Source organism: Oncorhynchus keta, chromosome 34 (genome assembly GCF_023373465.1).
Source record: "Oncorhynchus keta strain PuntledgeMale-10-30-2019 chromosome 34, Oket_V2, whole genome shotgun sequence".
In the NCBI taxonomy this organism is placed as follows: Eukaryota; Metazoa; Chordata; class Actinopteri; order Salmoniformes; family Salmonidae; genus Oncorhynchus; species Oncorhynchus keta.
The window spans coordinates 65589991-65608156 of record NC_068454.1 but is presented as its reverse complement, the minus strand read 5'-3'; the positions used below and the strand labels follow the sequence as shown (position 1 = coordinate 65608156).

The window sequence follows — 18166 nt, the reverse complement described above, 5'->3', positions numbered from 1 at the left end:
TTGATATGTGTGTGTGTGTTCCATCAGGAATAATTTCTGACGGCGTAAACAACATTCCTCCGTTTCGTGTTTATAAGAACAATATGCCTCTTGACGTGGCTGAGGGGTTGTGTGCGCCTGTTTGTGTTGAAGTTTCTAACAAAGTGAGCGCCACCAGCTGAGAGTAGTCTGTTCTGGTTGCCTCCACACCAAATATGTAGTAAACACACTGACCCGTTCAGACCAGAGAGTGAGATACAGAGAAATTGATAGGTCTGTCTACACTGAGATGTGTTTCTGCTGTTTCGTGAGATTTTTCATTTACGCCATATGGATGTTTATACACACACTAGAACCAGCAGAGCTGAGAGCAGTGTCAAAGCCCTATAAATCTGCCAGTGTCACATCTACAGTCGGCCCAGTTCACTGTGTTATAGAAGAGAGGCGCCAGAGTGTACACACATCCCATATGCACGCAATAATTTACACACAGGTCTCCCATGCACGCAATAACACACACACACACACACACACACACACAGGTCTCCCATGCACGCAATAACACACACACACACACACACAGGTCTCCCATGCATGCAATAACACACACACACACAGGTCTCCCATGCACGCAATAACACACACACACACACAGGTCTCCCATGCACGCAATAACACACACACAGGTCTCCCATGCACGCAATAACACACACACACTCCCATGCATGCAATACACACACACACACACACACACACACACACACACACACAGGTCTCCCATGCATGCAATAACACATCACTTTGTTAGTGTTTCACACACAGAATTTGAAACTTAGGGTAAAGCTATGATTCAGCTGTAGTCCTACCCAGTATGTGTGTACAACACACATACTGTACTTGTGGCGCGCACACACAATCATATGTTAGTATTTTAAGTAGACGGGTAGGACATGCGCATACACACGTGGTAGTGTTTTAAAGCTCGTTCTTTCAGGTAGAGAAGTCATAGCTGAGGAATGTAGGTTAGACAGAGGAGAGGACAAGGCCGGCGTTCGTGCTTTTGCATGTGTGTTCTTGCATGTGTACATATGTGTTTGTGTGTGATGAGGTACCTCTGTTAGCACAATGTAAACTGTGTGTTCAGTCTGCGTGAAGGCCTGTCCTGTTTCAGTGCCACTGGGACTTGCTGATAATGGAGCACCCTCTTCACTCTTTGATAATGACTCCCAGAAAACAGACATAGAATTGCAGATGAGTCTAAGGCCTGTCTCCTTAGTGTGTCTGGACTAAAATTCTCTGAACAATATTGTCTTTTTCTCTCCCTCTAGATAACGGCTTTATTCCAGACTGTCTGTTGGAGGAGGTGATGAAGGCACTAGACCTCGTCTCAGAACCTGAATACTAGTAAGCGTGTGTGCTCTTGTCCAGCCGCCTCAGCTAATGTTTCACTGCTGTTGGGTAAAGAGCAGAGAAAACACAGACAGAACCAGAGAGCGAGAATACTAAACATCCAGAGGAAGCGAGAAAGAGGGCAGGGGATGATGGCGGGGGGTGGGGGCATTAAACTGCTAGCAGGAACACTGAGAGGAAATGCTTTAATGTGTTGCTTCAAACCAGGTTTGGTTTAGCCCCGCCTTAAGGTCAGCCTAGATCAGTCATCAGCTGACCTGACCACACCAACCTGGACAGCTTTCACACTGGGGACAAGACAGACCAGTTCAAGTTACAAAGGCAGAAAAGTTAGCTGAATATAACCATATTTCTTAGAAAAGACAAGCCGCACACTCTGTGCCTCCGATGCAATACATTTAACAAACGTTTCGACAGCTATGTTGCCTTCAGGGTTTCATCTATAACCATGTTTGTAACTAGCTGGATAAGTGTGTGTATGTAAATGTGTGTGTTTGTTGTATACAGAGAAGGGAGTCGGCCTGTGAATTGAACCCTGTGGCACCCACATAGACTGCCAGAGGTCCGGACAACAGGCCCTCCGATTTGACACACTGAACTCTATCTGAGAAGTAGTTGGTGAACCAGGCGAAGCAGACATTTGAGAAACCAAGGCTGTTGAGTTTGCCGATAAGAATGTGGTGATTGACAGAGTCAAAAGCCTTGGCCAGGTCTACGAGTACAGCCGCACAGTATTGTTTCTTATCGATGGCGGTTATGATATAGTTTTTGACCTTGAGCGTGGCTGTGGTGCCCCCATGACCAGCTCAGAAACCAGATTATATAGCGGAGAAGGTACCTGTGGAATTCGAAATGGTCGGTGATCTGTTTAACTTGGCTTTCGAAGACCTTAGAAAGGCAGGGTAGGATAGATATAGATTTGTAGCAGTTTGGGTCTAGAGTGTCTCCCCCTTTGAAGAGGGGGATGACCACGACAGCTTTCTAATCTTTGGGGATCTCAGATGATATGAAAGAGGTTGAACAGGCTAGTAATAGGGTTTGCAACAATTTCGGCAGGTCATTTTAGAAAGTGAGGGTCCAGATTGTCTAGCCCAGCTGATTTGTAGGGGTCCAGATTTGGCAGCTCTTTCAGAACATCAGCTATCTGGATTTGGGTGAAGGAGAAATGGGGTAGGCTTGGGCAAGTGGATGTGGGGGGTACAGGGCTGTTGATAGGGGTAGGGGTAGCCAGGTGGAAGCCTTAGCCTTTGCTTTCCTGTGTATATTGGTTCCTAACTTCCCTGAAAAGTTGCATATCGCGGGAACTATTCGATGCTAATGCAGTACGCCACAGGATGTTTTAGTGCTGGTCAAGGGCAGTCAGGTCTGGAGAGAACCAAGGGCTATATCTGTTCCTGGTTCAAACATTTTTGAACGGGGCAGGCTTATATAAGATGGTGAGGAAAGCACTTTTAAAGAATAACCAGGCATCCTCTACTGACGGGATGAGGTCAATATCCTGTCTCCTAGAGATGAATGTACTTTGGTGCGAAAAGTGCAAATCAATCCCAGAACAACCACAAGTAACCCTGTGAAGATGCTAGAGGAAACGGGTACAAAGTATCTATATCCACAGTAAAACGAGTCCTATATTGACATAACCTAAAAGGCCGCTAAGCAATGAAGAAGCCACTGCTCCAAAACCGCCATAAAAAAGGCAGAATATGGTTTGCAACTGCATATGGGGACAAAGATCATACTTTTTTGGAGAAATGTCCTCTGGTCTGATGAAACAAAAATGGAACTGTTTGGCCATAATGACCATCATTATGTTTGGAGGGAAAAGGGGAGTCTTGCAAGCCGAAGAACACCATCCCAACCGTGAAGCACAGGGGTGGAGCATCATGTTGTGGAGTGCTTTGCTGCAGGAGGGACCGGTGCACTTCACAAAATAGATGGCATCATGAGGAAAGGAAATTATGTGGATATGTTGAAGCAACATCTCAAGACATGCTTGGTCGCAAATGGGTCTTCCAAATGGACAATGACACCAAGCATACTTCCAAAGTTGTGGCAAAATGGCTTATGTTTTACCTTTATTTAACATTACGCAAGTCAGTTAAGAACAAATTCTTATTTTCAATGATGGCCTAGGAGCAATGGGTTAACTGCCTGTTCAGGGGCAGAATGACAGATTTGTACCTTGTCAGCTCGGGGGGTTGGAACTTGCAACCTTCCAGTTACTAGTCCAACGCTCTAACCACTAGGCTACCCTGCCACCCCAGCGGACAATGAAGTCAAGGTATTGGAGTGGCCATCACCTAGCCCTGACCTCAAACCTATAGAGAATTTGTGGGCAGAACTGAAAAAGGATGTGCGAGCAAGGAGGCCTACAAACCTGACTCTGTTACACCTGCTCTGTCAGGAGGAATGGGCCAAAATTCACCCAATCTATGTTAGCTATGGAAGCTTGTGGAAGGCTACCTGAAACATTTGACCCAAGTTAAACAATTTAAAGGCAATGCTAACAAATACTAATTGAGTGTATGTAAACTTCTGACCCACTGGGAATGTGATGAAAGGAGTAGAAGCTGAAATCAAGCAGAATGCTATTATTATCTACTATTCTGACATTTCACATTCTTAAAATAAAGTGGTGATCCTAACTGACCTAAAGACTGGGAATGTTTACTTGGTTTAAATGTCAGGAATTGTGAAAAACGAAGTTTAAATGTTTTTGGTTAAAGTGTATGTAAACTTCCAACTTCAACTGTATTCATGCATTAAATGCAAATACCTGGTAGGCAAAATAAGCAAAATAAAACATAAAGATATGCCCATACATATGTGTGTCACATACACATGGCATCTCTGATCTGCTTGCCTCAATAAATTAATACTAGGACATTGGTAGCCAGGATTAGCTATATCAAATCAAACTTAGTCACGTGCGCCAAATACAACAAGTGTCGACCTTACCGTGATATGCTTACTTACAAGACCTTAACCAACAGTGCAGTTCAAGAATAGTTTAAGAAAATATTTACCAGATAAAAAGTAACAATAACGAGGCTGTATACAGGGGGTACCGGTACCAAGTCAGTGTGCGGGGGTACAGGTTAGTTGAGGTAATTTGTTGTTAGTTGAGGTAATTTATACATTTAGGTAGTGGTGAAAAATGATGCATAGATTAACAGTGAGTAGCAGCAGTGTACAAAACAAATGGGGGGGTCAATGTAGTAGCAGTAGCAGCATATCTAGTCTCCTAATAATTGCATAACGGTGCAAGTTAGACACGTCCTGTTAAATAAATACTAATAAAACATGACAAGTCATTTGATAATTTACAATGACGACCTACCCCGGCCAAACCCTAACCCGGACGACACTGGGGCAATTGTGCTTTGCTTTGCCTTGTCACATTTTATGCACCCAGCTAAGGACTTGGATGTATCAAGTTACACTGAGATGGGCACAGGGGTATATGTAGTCATTTTTAGTGTGGTGGCAAATTAGTTGAGCAGGAAAAGAGGATGTGGTTGCTTGTGGAGGGAGATCAGTGTGGGTAGAACAGCTGCAGTAATGCTGATTGGTTGCTCTGGCTCATTACATCTTGACTAACAGCTGAAAAGCCGTCATTAACATACTCCCGGAGATGGCAATATATTCAGTATTCACTGAGTGAAGTAGCCTACCATCTCCATTTTACAATTTGTATTCATCAATTAAATAAATGATACTACAGCACATTCAATTACACTATTGTAGGCTATAGACTACTCCTGTATCTACCTTGTACAATAACATAATCATTGAATGAAATCGCATACCCGTCCACGTTTATAATTTAATTGAACCATTAAATAAGTAATACTAGCACATCAAATTACGTTATTGAACACTAGCCTACTCCGCTATCAATACAGTAAATAATGTTGCCTACGTGCTTTTGACAGTATGGGGCAGCAGGTTAGCCTACTGGTGAAAGCGTTGGACGAGTAACCAGAAGGTTGCAAGTTCAAACCCCCCAGCTGACAAGGTACAAATCTGTCGTTCTGCCCCTGAACAGGCAGTTAACCCACTGTTCCTAGGCGGTCATTGAAAATAAGAATTTGTTCTTAACTGACTTGCCTAGTTAAATGAAGGTAAAATAAATTTTACAAAAATAAGTTTTCATCAAAAAAATATTTTCAAATAAACCACATTTGCCTTAACACAGTAGACCTAAATATTTCCTAACAATATCACAACATAAATATAGCCTACTTACTCCTCAGTTGGATCAAGGACATCTTGGTAATTTAATCGTCTCTAATAAGGAAACTATCTGGGACAGACACTTGAAAATGACTTCTGCCACAAATAAAATAAAAACATTTATGTTTGAGTTGCCGCCTAGCTCTCAAATAGCATGCCAGTCTCTCACTATGAACAGTCACTGCAATCCAGATTCCTTGGGACGTACTTAGCCTTTCCTAACACTAAACTTAACCAATTTACATTTATACTTGATAGGTGTGGACATCCCAAGGACCCCGAATAGCACCTACAGTGCCTTGCTAAAGTATTCGGCCCCCTTGAACTTTGCGACCTTTTGCCACATTTCAGGCTTCAAACATAAAGATATAAAACTGTATTTTTTTGTGAAGAATCAACAAGTGGGACACAATCATGAAGTGGAACGACATTTATTGGATATTTCTAACTTTTTTAACAAATCAAAAACTGAAATATTGGGCGTGCAAAATTATTCAGCCCCTTTACTTTCAGTGCAGCAAACTCTCTCCAGAAGTTCAGTGAGGATCTCTGAATGATCCAATGTTGACCTAAATGACTAATGATGATAAATACAATCCACCTGTGTGTAATCAAGTCTCCGTATAAATGCACCTGCACTGTGATAGTCTCAGAGGTCCGTTAAAAGCGCAGAGAGCATCATGAAGAACAAGGAACACACCAAGTAGGTCCGAGATACTGTTGTGAAGAAGTTTACCAGAACCACACGGGGGGACCTAGTGAATGACCTGCAGAGAGCTGGGACCAAAGTAACAAAGCCTACCATCAGTAACACACTACGCCGCCAGGGACTCAAATCCTGCAGTGCCAGACGTGTCCCCTGCTTAAGCCGATACATGTCCAGGCCCGTCTGAAGTTTGCTAGAGAGCATTTGGATGATCCAGAAGAAGATTGGGAGAATGTCATATGGTCAGATGAAATCAAAATATAACTTTTTGGTAAAAACTCAACTTGTTGTGTTTGGAGGACAAAGAATGCTGAGTTGCATCATTTTTCTGCAAAGGGACCAGGACGACTGATCCGTGTAAAGGAAAGAATGAATGGGGCCCATGTATCGTGAGATTTTGAGTGAAAACCTCTTTCCATCAGCGAGGGCATTGAAGATAAAACGTGGCTGGGTCTTTCAGCATGACAATGATCCCAAACACACCGCCATAGGCAACGAAGGAGTGGCTTCGTAAGAAGCATTTCAAGGTCCTGGAGTGGCCTAGCCAGTCTCCAGATCTCAACCCCATAGAAAATCTTTGGAGGGAGTTGAAAGTCCGTGTTGCCCAGCAACAGCCCCAAAACATCACTGCTCTAGAGGAGATCTGCATGGAGGAATGGGCCAAAATACCAGCAACAGTGTGTGAAAACCTTGACCTCTGTCATTGCCAACAAAGGGTATATAACAAAGTAGTGAGAAACATTTGTTATTGACCAAATACTTCCACCATAATTTGTCAATTAAATTCATTAAAAATCCTACAATGTGATTTTCTGGATCTTTTTTTCTTCTAATTTTGTCTGTCATAGTTGAAGTGTACCTATGATGAAAATTACAGGCCTCTCTCATCTTTAAGTGGGAGAACTTGCACAATTGGTGCCTGACTAAATACTTTTTTGCCCCACTGTACTCCAGAATGTTATGAGGAGTGATCAGATGAATTGCAATTAATTCAAATGAACTGAATCCCCCAAAAATATTTCCACTGAATTTCAGCCCTGGCACAAAAGGACCAGCTGACATGTCCGTGATTCTCTCGTTAACACAGGTGTGAGTGTTGACAAGGACAAGGCTGGAGATCACCCTGTCATGCTGATTGAGTTCGATTAACAGACTGGAAGCTTCAAAAGGAGTGTGGTGCTTGGAATCATTGTTCTTCCTCCGTCAACCATGGTTACCTGCAAGGAAACACATGCCGTCATCATTGCTTTGCACAAAAAGGGCTTCACAGGCAAGGATATTGCTGCCAGTAAGATTACACCTAAATCAACCATTTTATCGGATCATCAAGAACTTCAAGGAGAGTGGTTCAATTGTTGTGAAGAAGGCTTCAGGGCACCCTGGAAAGTCCAGCAAGCTCCAGGACCGTCTCCTAAAGTTGATTCAGCTGTGGGATCGGGGCACCACCAGTACAGAGCTTGCTCAGGAATGGCAGCAGGCAGGTGTGAGTGCATCTGTACGCACAGTTAGGCAAAGACTTTTGGAGGATGGCCTGGTGTCAAGAAGGGCAGCAAAGAAACCACTTCTCTCCAGGAAAAACATCAGGGACAGACTGATATTCTGCAGAAGGTACAGGGATTGGACTGCTGAGGACTGGGGTAAAGTTATTTTCTCTGAATCCCCTTTCCGATTTGTTTGGGGCATCCGGAAAAATGGAAATGCTTGTAATTATGCTTCAGTATTCCATAGTAACATCTGACAAAAATATCTATAGACACTGAAGCAGAAAACTGTGGAAATTAATATTTGTCAAACTTTTGGCCACAACTGTACATGGATTTTATGTTTTATGTTTTTTTTTAATGGTAAATGGTAAATTGAGTCAAGCTTTTTTGAAATCAACAAAGCATAATAATACTTTGCGTTTGTTTTGTTTGTTTGTCAATTAGGATGTGTAGGGTGAATATCTGGTCTTTCGTATGGTAACTTCGTAAAAAGGCAATTTAGATATTTGCTCAGGACGTTGATTTTACTGAGGAAATGTAGGAGTCTGCTGTTAATGACAATGCAGAGGATTATTCCTCTGACTGCAACATCAGATGACACACAAACCCACACACACAGTCTTAACTGGGTTATCAGCCTCTGTCTGGGCATGTAACACTATTTCTGCCTTAAAAGGGAAATGTTTCTCTGTTTTATCACTGTGGAATAAGAATAATATTCCTGCTCTAACACACAGGAATGTCTAGTGGTATATTTAGTATCACACACACACACACACACCATAACTCCTCATCAGACGGGGTTACCGTACATTTCTCCAGTGTTTGCTTTCTTACACCAAATTTTTTACACAGAACATGACACATTTATACCTCAATCAGCCCTTCTCACTACCAGCACCCCCTCCTTCCTCAGCTCCACCCTTCCTCCTCACCTCTACCCCTCCCTTCTCCACCCCTTTGGCCTCTCCTCACTTGCACCCCATCGCCCTCCCTCACCCCTCACCTCCACCCTTTCTCTAGCTCTCACCCAATGTCCCTTCTCAATTCCCCCTTCTCTCCCTCCAACTGACACAAGTTTTATCATTGCTTTAAAACAGGGACCATTTTTAAGATTTTCTGAAGAATTGGGGGTATGTCTCATTGCTGTGCTTAGACTATAAGATCATGTTGAAATTTTTGACAAACGTAACTCTTTCCTCTCTTTCTCTCCCTCGCTCCGTCTCCAGTGTGAGTCTGATGAAGAGTAAGTTGGATCCAGAGGGCTTGGGGATCGTGCTGCTGGCTCCGTTCCTCCTGGAGTTCTTCCCTGATCAGGTAACTGAAGAGGAGCTGAGATACTTCAAAGCTGCAGCAATATCCATAAAACAAACTGCGAAGACCGATAAACAAGAAATATCTTTGGCGTATGCATGTACATACATGAGCGCTTCCGTTTTGTTAGTGGCTTGTGGCTGACGATGGATATGAATTTGTTGAATCAAATCTTTTACAGCAATGCAATGGTGACTGAAATGTTTAAATATATGTTTACACAAACCCCTGCTCAGACAGGGTCTCAGTGGCAGGGAACCATTTCTGAAGAGAGGGAGAGCGAGAGGCAAAGAGAAAGAGGTGGGAAAGGGAGGTGGGGACAAAGAGAGAGGAGCGGGAAGTGTGTTAAAGTGATCAGGGCTTCGGGGACTCACCAGAGGAATGGCCCTCGGCCACAAAGAAATTATACTGCCATTAGCCAACTGGAGACAGACACACACACACAGACTGAGGTTATGGTTTCACATAAACACACTCACACAGTCTATTAGCATTCTGGAACGTCCCAACAAAGTGTTTGGGCCTGTGTCGTTATTGACTGGTTTCTAATATAGGCTGTTCTGTGGGATTGGGGTTAGGGTTTCACATGTGTACACGCACATACGTGGGTTATGGGTTTCAGGCTAAAGTATGCTGAATTGTCTGTGGGTTAGAGAATGTTCTCTAGTCAAACTGTGGGTTCCGATATACCCACATCTTCCAGAGCAGAGTTATCGACACACACCCCAGGGATGATTGTTAACTGGTTTATATATTGTTTTTACAGGATCCTGGAATCCCAGACTCCTTTCCTGTCTACCACTACAATGGCCTGAAACAGTCCAACCACAATGAGAGGGTAAGATATATGTAACCGATGTGAAATGGCTAGCTAGATAGCGGTGGTGCGCCCTGATAGCGTTTCAATCGGGTGACGTCACTCGCTCTGAGACCTGAAGTAGTTGTTCCCCTTGCTCTGCAAGGGCCACGGCTTTTGTGGAGCGATGGGTAACGATGCTTTGAGGGTGGCTGTTGTCGATGTGTGCAGAGGTCCCTGGTTCGAGCCCAGGTTGGGGCGAAGAGGGACAGAAGCTATACTATTACATTGATGCTGTTGACCCGGATTACTGGTTGCTACGGAAAGGGAGGTCAAAAGGGAGGTAAGAATGAGAATGTAATGTGTGTGTGCATACTGACTGTGTGTGTGTGTTTCTCTTTGTCAGGTGGAGTATGTGCAGGGTTCAGCCCTGGTCCTGGGCTTTGAGGACCCCATGGTGAGGACAGATGACACTCCAGTGAAGCGCTGCCTCCAGACCAAGTGGCCCTACATAGAACTGCTGTGGAATACTGACCGCTCCCCTTCACTTAACTAACTCAATTCTAGGGTCGTAGAGGACTGACTGATCTCTAAAGGAAAGAAGGCCACAAAGACTGAGAGACACCGTGCATGTACACTGCTGCACACACAGGAATTTGCTCACTGTCCTGGGCAGGAGAAAAACACACACACAACATATACGCCACTACACACACTTGACATACAGACACACTTGTTTACTGTTAACTCTGTTGTGTTTTACATGACTGTAAATGAAGTCACAGGATGTTTTTGGTTTGTTGTAAAAAGCTGAATGACTTATCACTCTATAGATGACTCTGTTTTATACTCTGGGATATATTCACCTAATAAGAACTACATATATTAATGAGATAGCTGACCTCGTTGGAATGTAAACCTGTAACTGACTGACTGGATCTATGCTTCTGTACCACCCAGCTGTCTGACTGTTAAAGAGAAACAACCAAAGCTTTTTCCAAGATGCGCGTGCACACACACACACACACACACACACACACACACACACACACACTCCTATTCTAACTACAGCTAAGTTAGTTTGACCTCTTAGTACTGAGGCAGGGTATCCCTGACCCAGATTAGGTTTACTGCATTATCTCCATTGAAATAGTCCAGGAGCAGCCTAAATCTGGGGCTGGGAAACTAGCCTCAAGGGTTTTCACAGCAGATTAGAGTAAAAGGGTAACGCACACACATACACACACCCTGGTGTTTACAGCATAAAGGGACCAATCACAGCAGCGATATGAGGAAATTCCTCCTGTTTAGTGGTTTGACCTGGGAGTAGAACCTTTGGCTGGTTTTACACTTCGAGTGACTTCTCTCTTCATACCAACACAGGAAGTGATATGGTATTCATGTATTTATTGCCCCCCCCCCCCAAAACTAATAAACCGTTTTTCTTCACTTGTGTGATGTTCGATGTTGCAGGCGACTGCCGACTGACTAATCTACACATCATCTTGCATCGTAGTCTCACCTAACCATCCGTCTACTTGCATCATAAGTAACTACTCATTATTGTTTGTAGATCAGTCAGTCACAATTTACCCACAATTCATCATTGATTTCAACAGAATGCTCTCGAGCATGTATGTGTGTTTGCATGTCTGTCAGTCTGTGGTGTATGTGTGTTATTGGAAAGGGGATATCTCTGTGTTTGTTGGATGAGTCTGGGAGAGTCTGGGAGATAGAGAGAACAATAACGGATGGTTGAACTATTGAGCGCACACTGAAACTCATACAAATTAGAATGCTTTTACCTGGTGAATGACCATCATAACACAGGCATGTGGCACACCAAAGAGAGGAGCACTACTCTTGTTCTAGTCCTCTCGGTGTGTGTACACGCACACGCATGTGTATCCTCGCCAGGTAAAGTTTCTAAGAACTGATATCCTGTTGAATATCTGAAGTCTCTTTTCATTCTGTTCATCTTGGATTTACACGAAACAGTTGAGAATGAACAGTCCACCTCTCTATCAACATTGTTCAAAAGGGCCATTTTAAGAGTGCTGTTCACGTGTGTGTACACTGGGTTAAACTGTCCACCTCTGGATGCCTGCACACAGCAAGAAGAAACATGCTCACACAGCATATGTGCTCTATGAGAATGGCAGGTATACAGGCACGGTACATTCTATGTTTGTGTCTGTCTGTTGTTGGTCACCATATGCATGTGTGAGACCATATGCTCGTCTAATGTAATGAGCCACTATGGTTCCATCTGTCTCTGGAGTTCAACATTGACATTCACTCAGGGAAAAAAAAGGATCATCCCTTTTTCAGGTGCTTGTATTTCAAAGATAATTTGCTAAAATCAAATACCTTCACAGATCTTCATTGTAAAGGGTGTTAGTGATCCCTTTGTGCGCCAATCCCTTTAGAGGGATCGATTTGACAACATCCAGTGAAATTGCAGAGCGCCAAATTCAAAGTACAGAAATATCAATATTCAAGATAATCGAAAATATAAGTATAATACATCAAAATAAAGCTTAACTTCTCGTTAATCCAGCTGCAGTGTCAGATTTCAAAAAGCCTTTACGGCGAACGCAGACCATTTGATTATCTGAGGACAGCGCCCCGAATACAAACACATGAAAATAATTTTCAACCTGGCAGGTGGTGACACAAAAGTCAGAAATAATGATATAATAAATGCCTTACCTTTGAAGATCTTCTTTCTGCACTCCAAAATGTCCCAGAAACATCATTTTGTTCGATAATGGACTTTAAACCAGACATGACTGGCAAAAAGTGCTCTTCACTGACGAGTCATGGTTTTGTCTCACCAAGCGGGATCGATTTGGAGGTGGAGGGTCCATCATGGTCTTGGGCGGTGTGTCACAGCATCATCGGACTGAGCTTGTCATTGCAGGCAATCTCAATGCTGTGCGTTACAGGGAAGACATCCTCCTCCCTCATGTGGTACCCTTCCTGCAGGCTCATCCTGACATGACCCTCCAGCATGACAATGCCACCAGCCATACTGCTCATTCTGTGCGTGATTTCCTGCAAGACAGGAATGCCAGTGTTCTGCCATGGCCAGCGAAGAGCCCGGATCTCAATCCCATTGAGCATGTCGGGACCTGTTATTTCTGAGGGTGAGGGCTAGGGCCATTCCCCTCCAGAAATGTCCGGGAACTTGCAGGTGCCTTGGTGGTAGAGTGGGGTAACATCTCACAGCAAGAACTGGCAAATCTGGTGCAGTCCATGAGGAGGAGATGCACTGCAGTACTTAATGCAGCTGGTGGCCACACCAGATACTGACTGTTACTTTTGATTTTGAACCCCCTTTGTTCAGGGACACATTATTCAATTTATGTTAGTCACATGTCTGTGGAACTTGCTCAGTTTATGTCTCAGTTGTTGAATCTTGTTATGTTCATACAAATATTTACACATGTTAAGTTTGCTGAAAATAAATGCAGATGACAGTGAGAGGATGTTTCTTTTTTTGCTGAGTTTACATTAGCAGGGAGGGAGGGAAAGGGTAGATTGAGATGGAGAGAGAGGTACGGACAGCAAGAGGAGTGCCGAGAGACGTAAGGAAAGAGATTGAGAACAGCAGAGGGAAAGAGTAGGGGGGGGGGTAAAGGAGGAAGAGGGCATGCAAAGGGGAGGGGTTAAGGAGAGTTGGGGAAACTTGTCTGAATTCTCCATCTGGTAGGTCAAGGTTGTTCACTGTGACTCCCTCTCATCACCATGCAGCCTCAGATTCTATAACACACACACTCAGACACACACAACATACACAACCCCACCTGGTTCATATCACTTGTCTGAAAATATGAAGAAGTGGTTTACAGTAACATCATAACTCTACACACGCACACAGTGACATAGAAATGCATACGTTTCAGCCTAAGTACTTCATTTTGGTCCATAGCTAAATAAATGGTTACTAAGGTCATTACAGATATTTGGACAATGTGGTCCACATAAGTCATGTTACTCCAACACAAATGGACATAAAGCATCTCCTAAACATGTTCCTCATAACAGCTGAGAAAGACCAGTACTCCCCAGCACACAGTCACAGTTTTACAGCTCACTATGACTATATGAGACTTTCGTCTTTTGACAACAAACATTCTAAAGTTCAGATTAAATTAAAACTCTCCTGATGCTGATTAGGAGCAGACTGAGTTAATGCAGAAACACACACACAGGACACACACACACACACTGGAGGAGTGATGTGAGCATAGTGGATTTTTCTGCTTTGATAAGATTACACTGTATATCTACAGGATGTTGGCTATGCAGGCAAGATGGCTAAAAAAAACGCACACCCACACATTGTGTCTGGATCAGAATAGGCTACGAGTTTATTTATAGCTTAACTTTTGGGAGAGGACTCGCGCAGGACAGGGGATTGGTAACGCGTGCGTTGAAAACCCATCACACACATACACACACATAGGCCTACACACACAAACACATTTCGACACACATACAACGTGATAGGCCTAACCCGTCTTTAGTTTTAGTGCTCAGGCTGGCGTGTTTAACTTTAGATCTCAGTAATAATTACGCGAGATAATTACCGGTGATTATTCTTTAATGGAAGGAAACGCACCTCATTAAACCGGTCAGAATAAACGGTTTAATAATAAAACACCGCGAAACCCGAGATCTGTAATATCAGACATATCAGTATCACCACACTGACTGAAGTCATGTCATAATATATGGCCATTGTGCGTGCGCGTGTGTGTGAGCGAGCGAGAAAGAGAGATAGATCATTAATACATCCAGTTTATAATATTTATTGCTTCACGATCAAAACCTACGAAATGAGAAAATCTCTTTTTTTCCCCATAAAACGATAGCTTGATGTAGCAGCCCCTTGGAGCGCGTTCTAATGTGGTCTGGATGCGGTCTTGAAGGGGGCGCGGGGGTCGAAGTGTTGCGCAACCGGGGCGCGCACAGAATACAAGCGCGACGCCGCAGCGACAGGAGTCTGGCTACAGGCTGCAGAGTGTGTGTGAGTGAGAGCATCTATAGATCTGACCTGGAGGAGAGTGTGTGTAGCTTGTGTGGGAGACAGAAGGGAGAGCGGAACGCACGGGCACAACTTTGGATAACTCACCCGGCAGGACAGAAACACCTCTCTCGCTCCATCTCTTCTATCATCTATCTCTCTCCTTGCTAACGGATTCAAGCGGCGTAATAGACTACTGCTCTGGCTGCGGGGAAGATGTTAATGTGTGCTTATAGGATGTGCACGTTCGGTGGGATGCTGTGTCGCGTGGTGTCGGTGCTGTGGCTGGTCCTTTCGGTGGTCTCGGGGTTCAACCTGCATGCGGAGCGCCCGGCCGTCTACGGAGGACCAGAGGGGAGCTACTTTGGTTACTCCGTGGACTTCTACCGACCGACCCCCGAAAGCAGCACGTGAGTGACAACAGTCCGAGACCACAACTATCACTTTAAAACATTGCATGTTTTATGTTGTTAATTTAAATTTGGAACAGCCTACAAAGGTCTGCTGGTTCATGTTGGGTTAATATGAATTAGGTCTGGATTCCCAGAAAAACAACATGTCTGAACAGAGAGATGGGTTCACTCTCCTAATAAAATAGTAGAATAGAATATCATTAATTCAACAGTTAATTCGGCTCGCAAGTGAACACAAATACAGTTACAAATGTCACAGAATAGTAGAATAAGTTGGGACCGTTTTCCAGGCACACCAATATTTCATAGTGCTAGTAGCCAACTGTACTTATGCTTTCTGTGCTGACTCTGTAATTTGTAAAGGAACTGAGGACTGTTTTATTACCAAGATGCTCCTATCGTGTTTCTTGTTTCAGCTCCTTAGTTTTATGCTCTGGATAAAAGCTTCCGCTAAATGACTAAAATATTAATGTGTCTTGCCCAATGAATATGTGTAATTATCTGTCTCTCTAGCAGTGTGTGTGTCTCTATGTGCTAAAGACCATTTATTTCTCTTAAGTTTTGTGTGAACATTCGGTTAGTGTGCAATCTGGTTTCCGAGCCGGTCACGGGTGCACCTCAGCCACACTCAAGGTACTAAATGATATCATAACCGCCATCGATAAAAGACAGTACTGTGCAGCCGTCTTCATCGACCTCGCCAAGGCTTTCGACTCTGTCAATCACCATATTCTTATCGGCAGACTCAACAGCCTCGGTTTTTCGGATGACTGCCTTGCCTGGTTCACCAATTACTTTGCAGACAGAGTTCAGTGTGTCAAATCGGAGGGCATGCTGTCCGGTCCTCTGGCAGTCTCTATGGGGGTGCCACAGGGTTCAATTCTCGGGCCGACTCTTTTCTCTGTATATATCAATGATGTTGCTCTTGCTGCGGGCGATTCCCTGATCCACCTCTACGCAGACGACACCATTCTATATACTTTCGGCCCGTCATTGGACACTGTGCTATCAAACCTCCAAACGAGCTTCAATGCCATACAGCACTCCTTCCGTGGCCTCCAACTGCTCTTAAATGCGAGTAAAACCAAATGCATGCTTTTCAACCGATCGCTGCCTGCACCCGCATGCCCGACTAGCATCACCACCCTGGATGGTTCCGACCTTGAATATGTGGACATCTATAAGTACCTAGGTGTCTGGCTAGACTGCAAACTCTCCTTCCAGACTCACATCAAACATCTCCAATCAAAAATCAAATCAAGAGTCGGCTTTCTATTCCGCAACAAAGCCTCCTTCACTCACGCTGCCAAGCTTACCCTAGTAAAACTGACTATCCTACCGATCCTCGACTTCGGCGATGTCATCTACAAAATGGCTTCCAACACTCTACTCAGCAAACTGGATGCAGTCTATCACAGTGCCATCCGTTTTGTCACTAAAGCACCTTATACCACCCACCACTGCGACTTGTATGCTCTAGTCGGCTGGCCCTCACTACATATTCGTCGCCAGACCCACTGGCTCAGGTCATCTACAAGTCCATGCTAGGTAAAGCTCCGCCTTATCTCAGTTCACTGGTCACGATGGCAACACCCATCCGTAGCACGCGCTCCAGCAGGTGTATCTCACTGATCATCCCTAAAGCCAACACCTCATTTGGCCGCCTTTCGTTCCAGTACTCTGCTGCCTGTGACTGGAACGAATTGCAAAAATCGCTGAAGTTGGAGACTTTTATCTCCCTCACCAACTTCAAACATCAGCTATCCGAGCAGCTAACCGATCGCTGCAGCTGTACATAGTCTATAGGTAAATAGCTCACCCATTTTCACCTACCTCATTCCCATACTGTTTTTATACTGTTTTTATTTATTTACTTTTCTGCTCTTTTGCACACCAATATCTCTACCTGTACATGCCCATCTGATCATTTATCACTCCAGTGTTAATCTGCAAAAATTGTATTATTCGCCTACCTCCTCATGCCTTTTGCACACATTGTATATAGACTGCCTATTTTTTCTACTGTGTTATTGACTTGCTAATTGTTTACTCCATGTGTAACTCTGTGTTGTCTGTTCACACTGCTATGCTTTATCTTGGCCAGGTCGCAGTTGCAAATGAGAACTTGTTCTCAACTAGCCTACCTGGTTAAATAAAGGTGAAATAAAATAAAATAAAATAAATATATCATGACTGTGTCCCTGCAGGTTGAGTGTGTTGGTGGGAGCGCCCAAGGCCAACACATCCCAGCCAGGCATCATAGAGGGAGGAGCTGTCTACTACTGTCCCTATCCCCCAAACCCCGACTCCACCAAGCAACCCTACAGCTGCACACAGATACCCTTCGACAACGCCAGTGAGTTACACCATGCTGTGTACCTGTGTGTGTGTGTGTGTGTGTGTGTGTGTGTGTGTGTGTGTGTGTGTGTGTGTGTGTGTGTGTGTGTGTGTGTGTGTGTGTGTGTGTGTGTGTGTGTGTGTGTGTGTGTGTGTGTGTGTGTGTGTGTGTGTGTGTGTGTGTGTGCGTATGTGCTAGTTCTGCTCGTACAAAGTTCATGAGTGAGTATGAAGGGGTTAACTCCTGCCCATGTGGTTGGCTTCAGGTTTCAGGAGCACAGAAGAACCGTACGTGTGTGTGTGTGTTCCTGTTAGAAGTGTAATTTCACCCGATGCACTTCATCCGGATAAATAACAGAACACAAGAGAGCGCCCTCACCACTAATGTGTGTAAGTGTGTGCATGTTCCGTGTGTGTGTGTGTGTGTGTGTGTGTGTGTGTGTGTGTGTGTGTGTGTGT

At 44.1% G+C, this 18166-nt stretch overlaps 2 protein-coding genes across 3 annotated transcripts in view; both read left to right on the top strand.

The window, feature by feature from the left end:
* The window catches only part of mindy3 (MINDY lysine 48 deubiquitinase 3), a 35273-nt gene extending 23899 nt beyond the window's left edge, over nt 1-11374 (top strand). Inside the window, exons 12-15 of the mRNA XM_035751317.2 lie at nt 1308-1383; nt 9045-9132; nt 9896-9967; nt 10332-11374. Of these exons, the coding sequence (XP_035607210.1) occupies nt 1308-1383; nt 9045-9132; nt 9896-9967; nt 10332-10481 (386 nt within the window). The 3' untranslated portion in view covers nt 10482-11374. The remainder of the gene's footprint in view (nt 1-1307; nt 1384-9044; nt 9133-9895; nt 9968-10331) is intronic.
* Nucleotides 11375-14896: 3522 nt separating this feature from the next.
* Nucleotides 14897-18166, top strand: part of LOC118367622 (integrin alpha-8) — a 60256-nt gene continuing 56986 nt past the window's right edge. The window contains exons 1-2 of one of the 2 annotated variants that reach the window (XM_052494450.1): nt 14897-15367; nt 17578-17726. In XM_052494450.1, the coding sequence (XP_052350410.1) occupies nt 15174-15367; nt 17578-17726 (343 nt within the window). In that variant the 5' untranslated portion in view covers nt 14897-15173. The remainder of the gene's footprint in view (nt 15368-17577; nt 17727-18166) is intronic. The other variant, XM_052494449.1, reaches the window with a different exon arrangement.